This window comes from Xenopus tropicalis, chromosome 2, assembly GCF_000004195.4.
Source record: "Xenopus tropicalis strain Nigerian chromosome 2, UCB_Xtro_10.0, whole genome shotgun sequence".
NCBI lineage: Eukaryota > Metazoa > Chordata > Amphibia > Anura > Pipidae > Xenopus > Xenopus tropicalis.
Window position 1 is genome coordinate 176489616 of NC_030678.2, and position 9797 is coordinate 176499412.

At 42.9% G+C, this 9797-nt stretch overlaps 1 protein-coding gene across 1 annotated transcript; it reads right to left on the minus strand.

Moving 5' to 3' along the window:
- Positions 1-1556: 1556 nt before the first annotated feature.
- LOC116408613 (olfactory receptor 5F1-like) lies at positions 1557-4801 on the minus strand. Its single transcript, XM_031896250.1, has 2 exons — positions 3885-4801; positions 1557-2009 (listed from the first exon to the last, which is right to left on the minus strand). The coding sequence occupies exons 1-2, from the start codon at positions 4776-4778 to the stop codon at positions 1557-1559; spliced, it is 1347 nt and encodes a 448-aa protein (XP_031752110.1). The 5' UTR covers positions 4779-4801.
- Positions 4802-9797: the final 4996 nt, after the last annotated feature.

The following is a 9797-nucleotide window of genomic DNA, read 5'->3' on the forward strand; positions in this document are numbered from 1 at the left end:
TTTCCTTTTTCTCTGTAAAAATAAAACAGTACCTGTACTTGATCCCAACTAAGATATAATTACCCCTTATTGGGGCAGAACAGCCCTATTGGGTTTATTTAATGGTTAAATGATTCCCTTTTCTCTGTAATAATAAAACAGTACCTGTACTTGATCCCAACTAAGATATAATTACCCCTTATTGGGGCAGAACAGCCCTATTGGGTTTATTTAATGGTTAAATGATTCCCTTTTCTCTGTAATAATAAAACAGTACCTGTACTTGATCCCAACTAAGATATAATTACCCCTTATTGGGGGCAGAACAGCCCTATTGGGTTTAATTAATGTTTTATTGATTTCTTAGTAGACTTAAGGTATGGAGATTCAAATTATGGAAAGACCCCTTATCCGGAATACCCTTGGTCCTGAGCATTCTGGATAACAGGTCCTATACCTGTATTTGAAAAGCAGAAATAAGACAAAATAATTGCTAACTAGACAAAAAGACAAGGTGCTCATTTACAGACCTGGGAAAAGTGCAAAAAAAATCATTGAAACCGCCTTGTTTTTCCCACAATGCAATATGTTCCTATAATTCCAGAAACATTATTCCTGTCATGAACTCGCACACCATTCTCTGCACTATGGGAACTGGGGTATAGATAATAACTATAAAAGACTAGTGGTCTTGTAAACCAGAATTCCTAATGATAAGAAGAGGACCTAGAGCAGTGATCCCCAACCAGTGGCTCAGGGGTAACATGTTGCTCCCCAACCCCTTGGATGTTGCTCTCAGTGCCCCCAAACCAGGGAGTTATATTTGAATTCCTGACTTGGGGGCAAGTTTTGGTTGAATAAAAACAAGATTTCCTACCAAATAAATCCCCTGTAAGCTGATTGGGTGCATAGAGGCCCCTAATAGCCAATCACAGCCCTTTTTTGGCACCTCCATGAACTTTTATGGTTCTTGTGTTGCTCCCCAAGTCTGTTTACGTTTGACTGTGGCTCCCGAGTAAGAAAGGTTGGGGGGCCCTGCCCTAATGGAATTGAGCAATTTTTAAGCTTCGTAAAAGAAAACATAACATAAAACAAACATAAAACCAAGGTCCAAGTCCATTCTTGCTTTCAAAGTGTAAAATACATTTTCTCTCTGTGTTTATTTGTCTCTGTGTGTATTTCAATGGCCAAGAGATAAATTATCTGGGCCTCAGAATTGCTTTCCAATTACTATTTTCTATTATATTTGAGATTATTGTGCGGGTGGGGTTTGTTCATCTTTCTCCTTCTCTGAATCTCCTACATTGAGTTGAATTTTCTCAAGCATCAAGACTATACACACATCGTTAGAATGACAATAGCAGAAGGTTTCCATAGACTTTAGTGGTAAATTAAGTGGAGGACTTTCGAGAGTGGAGCAATAAAGGATGACGGGACTGTTGGTTTGAACGGATCTTGGCAGGATTGAGTCACTGAACTTTTTAGTCAAAAACACTTCACTAAGAAGATATGAGAACGATCAAGAAATATCTAAAAATTTGATCTGAAGGAGAAATTGGATTCTCAGTCCCTCAGTGCTACATTATCCCAAAATTGGTCATTTTGGTGGCATATCGTAAGGGGTCACACACAGCCAGATACCTGTCATAGGCCATGAGTGTAAACGAGGATAGCTCAAAAAAAGCATATGTCACCATACCAAGAACTTGGAGAAAGCAGCCAACGTGTGAGATCTGATGGGACGAAGCCAACAAGTCAACGATCAGCTTGGGGAAGAAAGAGCTGCTCCCCAACATCCCGTTGAAGGTAAGATTACATATGAATATGTACATGGGCTCATGGAGGCTTTCTTCTGTCAGAACCACAAGCACAATCCCCAAGCTCAAGAGCAGTATAAATATGTATAGGAACAGGGAGAGAATGCAGTAGAGATATCTCAGATCTTCCATCTCCACAAGTCCAAGGAGAACAAAGTGCCTGCTAACAGAGGACGCATTTTCCATACTTTTTCTGCTCAGCTGTCCACGGCCCTGTGTAGGAATAAAGAACTTATGATCTTCCACTGTCATTAATATATGGAGACCTACATTGATGATTGTGAACACCCTCACTCATTAATCTGCAGTGGGGACACTGTCCCAACGTTAGACCAACAGCCCCCAACTTGTGTACTTTTTCTGCTCATACCAGATGTATACGGCTCTGTTTAGAAATAAAGAACTGATGATCCTTCACTGTCATTACTTTGCATTGGAAAAGAGATATGCAATTGAACAATAAATATAGGAACTTATAATTCTGTTCCTGGCACCAAGAAGAAGCATCGTATAAATGTGACCCATACAGTACCTTCTAATGCAAGAACAGATCTGCTCCAGGACGAGTTGAGTCTTATTTAAATAGCCTGTTGAAGGCACATTACTGAAGTCCCCCTCGGTGCAATCCCAGTGGAGGTTCTATGTGCACGAACAAACAACAAATAAATGATTTGACATTTTCTGTTTGAAAACCCCCCATGAGGAAAGGTGAAAGTATGAGTCCCATACAAACAAACACAACTGGATTATTGAAGAAAAGAAAGGTGCAGATGCTGTAATAAAGGTGAAGAGAAACGTCGGTCCATGTTGGTTCAGATTTCAGAATTGAAAGTTCTCTATCAGGTTTTGCTTGTTACAAATGACTATATATTTATGTTTCCCCTCAGAATTATATGGAAAACTACCCCCGGCCAACCCCACTGGCTTTTCAGAACTACCCCAGGCATAAAATAGAAGGCAGAGCAGCAGTTGGCAACCAATGGCCTGGGGAGACTTGGCTTCACTAATATGTCTCTGCCACCAACCATGATCCATGTCATTGAACCATCTTAGATAATGAAACTTATTCTCCGACTGCCCCATTAGTGAGCTGCACTGGCAGATGGGGGCCACTGCTGCCCTCAGGCAGAGAACAGGGACGGACAAACCACCCCCCTCTGTCTGTCAGGTGGTCCCAGAATGTCACATTCAGACATATATTCCATATCCCACTGAGGATCACCCAACCATGGCCAATTGGCAGTGTCCCCAAAACATAATCCTTTGATCCTTTGTAAGTGAAAGTCATTAAATGAACCATCTCTAGGGAACGGGTCGGAACTTTTTCAGTCCTTCTGTCCATCCTGCCAAGTTATCAACAGCGTAATAAGCCCCGGAGGTGTGTTGCACAAATTGTTTAGGGGTCTCGCCTGGCTAAGGCTTGGGGTCAGATTGTATGGCAGTCTTATTGGCTACAGATGCAGCAACATCTTTACTGCTTTCATAGTAAATGTCTACAGCATTGGTTTTACCCTTTGGGGGGTTCCCCTTACCTTGGGAATTTCCCATATTCACAACACAATATTAACACACTCTATACACAATCACAATGTAATCAGATAGAGAATTAAAGAGAAAGGTCCCAGCAATTACAAAATGGAGTTATATTTTAAAATGGAGTATAACAAGTAAAGCTTGAGGGTATAACAGGCCTCGCCTCACTCTTTGTTCAGATTCTTACCAGTTTAGAATTTCAGCAGCTGGTTGCTAGGGTCTTGTTTACCTTAGCAACCAGGCAGTGATTTAGGTGAGAGACTGGAATATGAATAGAAGAGGGAATTAATAGAAAGATAAGGAATAAAAAGTAACAATAACAATAAAACTGGAGCCTCACAGAGCAATAGGGTTTGGCTGCCGGGGTCAGTGACCCCCATTTGAAAGCTGCAAAGATGTAGAAGAGGAAGGCAATTAATTCTAAAACTTGGTGGTCTTTATTACAGAATGAGCCTTTGTCAAAATTCCCCAGGTCCTTGCTATTCAGGCCCCTCGCCAATTGTTTTAATTACCCCCCAAGATTCTCATTTTGTGCAGATGATGAAAGATTTTTACCCTTAATGCTTTAGTCCTTATTCCGTATATCAGGGGGTTAAAAAGAGGAGGGAAAACTATAAAAGTTACAGAGAGCAGAATTTGGGCAAAAAGGGGGAGATTGTTGTTCCCCAGTCGGAATCTTACAAAAATAAACAGCCCCCCAACCAAGAAGATGGAAAAGCCAAGGAAGTGGGTGACCACAGTGTGAATGGCTTTCTCACAGGCTTCCTTGGAAATCTCCAGACAGACCATAAAGATATTAATGTAGGAATAAGCGATAATCAGTAACGTGAAAACCAACAGAATAACAGTAACTGAGATCCCATAGAGACTATTGACAGAGGAATCCCCACAGGACAGGACAATGAGGGAAAGGTTTTCACAAAAAATGTTTTTGATTTGTGTCCCACAGTAAGAAAGTCTTGCAGATAAAATCACTCCAACCAAGACAGAGAAGAAGGAGAAAGCAAAGAAACCGAGGATGAGTCTAACGGCTTTTGCGTTGGTCATTTTGGTGGCATATCGTAAGGGGTCACACACAGCCAGATACCTGTCATAGGCCATGAGTGTGAATGAGAATATCTCGAAAAAAACATAAATCATCAAAGCAAGAACTTGCAGAAAGCAGCCAACGTGTGAGATCTGATGGGACGAAGCCAACAAGTCAATGATCAGTTTGGGGAAGAAAGAGCTGCTCCCCAACATCCCGTTGAAGGTAAGATTACATATGAATATGTACATGGGCTCATGGAGGCTTTCTTCTGTCAGAACCACAAGCACAATCCCCAAGCTCAAGAGCAGTATAAATATGTATAGGAACAGGGAGAGAATGCAGTAGAGATATCTCAGATCTTCCATCTCCACAAGTCCAAGGAGGACAAAGTGCCTGCTAACAGAGGATACATTTTCCATACTTGTTCTGCTCAGATGTCCACGGCCCTGTGTAGGAATAAAGAACTGATGATCTTCCACTGTCATTGATATATGGAGACCTACATTGATGGTAAAAATGGACACCCTCACTACTGATGTCAGGTACGATCTATGGTGGGGCTCAGTTATCAACACTGGGCAGATATGCTTGTGGGCAGTAACCCATGGCAATCAATCAGTGATTGGCTTTTTTCAGTCTGCTACAGGTAGAACAATGAAACAACAATTTGCTTGGTTGCCATGGGTTACTGCCCATGGGCAAATTTGCCCAGTGTTGATAAATGACCTACACTACTGTCCCAATGCTAACAGCCCCCAAATTATGACGCCTAATAAAGACAACCCAAGGCTTGGTAAGGTCGAAGGGGTTAAAAGTAAACCCAGCCATGATGCTGCCCCACGGCGCCCCCTAGTTTTGCTATAGAAGTTGCCAAAACATCATTATAGATGCAAGGAAATTCCCCAATGAGAATTGTACTGATAAATAAGTTGATTATAAATGCAAAAGAACTGCCCAGTGAGAATGCTGATTCCCAGCACTGTGTCAGGCCCCTTGCTGGTACCTTACATATAGAGATAATGATGGCATTTTCTCCCCTCATTATATGGCACAGGAATCAGACATGGGGATAAAGGGACAGACTTGTTCAGTGCTGGGAAACTGTGCTTATTGCTCCCAACTCCAATTGCAGGAACAGAGAACAGGGAGCCGGATTTACTCACATCAGCTGGGATTCTCATTGGAGGATTTTTCGCATGTTAAAGCAGTCGCTGGCTGTGGGGATTTGGGGGAAAGTTTTATTGGGCAATATTGCTTTAAGAATACAGCCCTGATGTTGCTGGACTACAGCTCCCAGCATGCCCCAAGCTTCATTATATGTTACATTATTGTGGGATTTGTAGCCCAGTAACAACTGAGTAACGTTGGGTTGAGCCGCGCCGTGCAGCAGGGTTTATATCCCCTTTAATAATATACTTTATACACAATTGTTTTAGGTGTACAACAATTCAAGATATACAAGTCACATAAATGTTGTGTATAAACAGCCCTGGCCCCTTGTGTTACCTGAACCTCCCATGTCCCATTTGCAGCCGTATTATTGTGTGTAACTCCCAAGACTCATTGTATTTGTCAGCTTAATAAATCCAGGAAATTAAAGTTAAGTAGAAACATCATGTAGATGTGGCCCTTACCTTCCACTGCGCGAACAGATTGGCTCCGGGATGAGCCGAGTCCCAGTTAAATAGTCTCCTGTCTCCCCTTTGGTTCAGTCCCAGTAGGGGCCCCTGTATCCCTGTGCAACCAACAAATACATGATTTTTCTGTTTTAAAAACCCCCATAGGGACCGGTGATGTTATGATTTTTTTTAAAATAGCATCCAAACATATGAATGGGTTGTCAGGAAAGAACATTACAAGGTGTCGGTGCTGTAATACAGGAGGAGGGAAAGGCCGCTCCGTGTTGGTTCAGGTTTTGCTCACTACAAATCTCTATATATTTATATTTGACCTCAGAATTATAAGGAAAACTGCCCCTACCAACTGCACCAGCTAGCAGTTCCACCTATCCGGATAGCCAAAAAACCTTCTGCCTGCTTGCAGCTCTTTTACTGACTTCCTTGTTTAGCATAAAGCTCCACCCCCTTTTGCTTTCTGAGCCCGCCTTCTCTCTTCCACTATGAAGACCTCAAAGAGGTGCCTACTACGCTTGCCTGATTGATTTTACTTGGTGCAGACACAGTGAGCATGCCCAGTAGGCACCTCTTTGAGGTCTTCATAGTCATAGAGAGAAGGAGGGCTCAGGCAAAAGGAGGGGGAGCTTCACGCTAAACAAGGAAGTCAGTAAAAGAGCTGCAGTTGCAGGCAGAAAGGAATGTTATTCTGGGGGGTGGTACAGAATATAAGGTTTATTTATCCTATAACAATGTAAGGGCACATATGATAAGGGACGTCCAGTTTTTTCCCATCACTGTTTTTCATATTGGTTCATAGCCAAGAATACATTGAAATATCTAAACTTTGCTCTTTCTGCACCATTATTGAGTAACCAGGAACCCCTTCAACTTAGCAACCCACCATTGCAGATCTTGAATGGTGCAAAATGTTAGTGAGTAGGGGCACATTAATCAATGGTTGTGATAGCAAAAACTGCCCCCCATACTCAAGGTGATGCCTTACCAGGGGCCTATAAAGGGGCAAAATTATGTTCTCATCCCTTGAGTCAATGCCCTTTCTTATACAAGACAGCACTTTATTTGCTTTAGTAGCCACAGAATGACACTGCCTGGAATTAGACAACTTGTTATCAACAAAAAAACCCAAATTAAGGATCCCCCCAACTCACCATTTGGTGTATAACATTTATATTATTTCTACCAAAGGGCAGAACTTTGCACTTATCAACATTGAACCTCATTTCCCAGTTTGCTGCCCAGTTTCCCAGTCAAATCGCTCTGCAAAGCAGCAGCACCCTGCATGGAACTTATAGTTTTGCACAATTTATAAAAATAGAAACAGTACTGTCTATGCCCACCTCCAGGTCATTAATAAACAAGTTAAAAAGCAAAGGCCCAAGGACTGACCCCTGCGGTACTCCACTAACCACACTGGTCCAATTAGAAAATGTTCCATTTACAACCACTCTTTGTACTCTATCCTTCAGCCAGTTCTCTATCCAATTACAAATATTATGTTCTAGGCCAATATTCCTTAATTTGATCATTAACCTTCTGTGAGGTACTGTATCAAACGCTTTAGCAAAGTCCAAGTAGATCCCATCCACTGCCATTCCAGCATCAAGGTTCCTACTCACCTCCTCATAAAAGGCAACTAAATTAGTCTGGCAAGATCTGTTACGCATAAACCCATGTGGCACAAACTAATAGTATTGTGAACTGCAATGTATTCAACTACCCTATCCCTTATTACCCCTTCCAAAAGCTTTCCTACTACTGATGTCAGACTAACAGGCCTATAGTTTTCAGGCTGAGAACTGGATCCCCATTTAAATAACGGCAACAAACTTACCCCCCCCCCCCCCCGTGATAATAAAGTTCCCACCCCTTCTTGCTTCATTTTTTTACTATTCACATAATTAAAAAATAATTTAGGATTATTTTCACTCCTAGCAGCAATATCCCTTTCCATTTCTATTTTAGCTGCTACTTTATTTGCCCCAACTGCCCCAGCTAACTTGAATGCTTTAAATCACATTTTTTCTTACCAACCTCAACACTAACACTTTAATTGAACCATAAAGGTTTTGCTTTGCGATGCCTCTCCTTGCTTACAAGGGGGATATACTGTTGTGTATACCTACAAAGCAATGTTAAAAAGATGTTCCATTTTCCTTCTGTGTCTAACCCCATGAAAAGCCTTTCCCAGCTGACACATTGCAGAGATGCCCTTATACTGGCAAAGTCTGCACGTCTAATACCAAGGTTTTAGTTATATAGAAACATTGGGGTAACAGTCACCCCGCTATAGTTCCAGGGGTACCCAGGGCACAAATAAGCACTCACCCCAAATCCCCCCCCCTAACTGGCCTTCAGGCTGGGCCCCCTTAGCCCATAACAGGGTTACAGATATATAGAAACATTGGGGTAACAGTCACCCCGCTATAGTTCCAGGGGTACCCAGGGCACAAATAAGCACTCACCCCAAATCCCCCCCTAACTGGCCTTCAGGCTGGGCCCCCTTAGCCCATAACAAGGTTACAGATATATAGAAACATTGGGGTAACAGTCACCCCGCTATAGTTCCAGGGGTACCCAGGGCACAAATAAGCACTCACCCCAAATCCCCCCCTAACTGGCCTTCAGGCTGGGCCCCCTTAGCCCATAACAAGGTTACAGATATATAGAAACATTGGGGTAACAGTCACCCCACTATAGTTCCAGGGGTACCCAGGGCACAAATAAGCACTCACCCCAAATCCCCCCCTAACTGGCCTTCAGGCTGGGCCCCCTTAGCCCATAACAAGGTTACAGATATATAGAAACATTGGGGTAACAGTCACCCCGCTATAGTTCCAGGGGTACCCAGGGCACAAATAAGCACTCACCCCAAATCCCCCCCTAACTGGCCTTCAGGCTGGGCCCCCTTAGCCCATAACAAGGTTACAGATATATAGAAACATTGGGGTAACAGTCACCCCGCTATAGTTCCAGGGGTACCCAGGGCACAAATAAGCACTCACCCCAAATCCCCCCCTAACTGGCCTTCAGGCTGGGCCCCCTTAGCCCATAACAAGGTTACAGATATATAGAAACATTGGGGTAACAGTCACCCCGCTATAGTTCCAGGGGTACCAGGGGCACAAATAAGCACTCACCCCAAATCCCCCTCTAACTGGCCTTCAGGCTGGGCCCCCTTAGCCCATAACAAGGTTACAGATATATAGAAACATTGGGGTAACAGTCACCCCGCTATAGTTCCAGGGGTACCCAGGGCACAAATAAGCACTCACCCCAAATCCCCCCTAACTGGCCTTCAGGCTGGGCCCCCTTAGCCCATAACAAGGTTACAGATATATAGAAACATTGGGGTAACAGTCACCCCGCTATAGTTCCAGGGGTACCCAGGGCACAAATAAGCACTCACCACAATACAGAGAGAAATGAGAATATCTGCAATAACATAATAAATGAAGTATTAGACTTGTTGCACCATGTCATTTCTCATTTATTCCGGTTACTACACAGGTATCTCCTTAGGGATCCTGCAGTAAATAAAGCTCAGGGAAAGGTCCCGTGGCACCGAGAGCCTATATAAAGGTGTGTATATGTTCCATTGGCAACAAAATGAAGACCTTTCGCTACTGTAAGAATCCATATTGTTCTCTGCTAATAGGTTCCTGTCGGAAACGAATTCTGCTTCTTTGAGAGCCGGAAATGATTGAGTAGAAGTTCTGGTAGAAGACTGGTTGGGCCGTTCTCTGCCTTTGTTTCTTTGGAGTATGACTTCTGATCAGTGAAGACAAACAGAATTAGAACAGA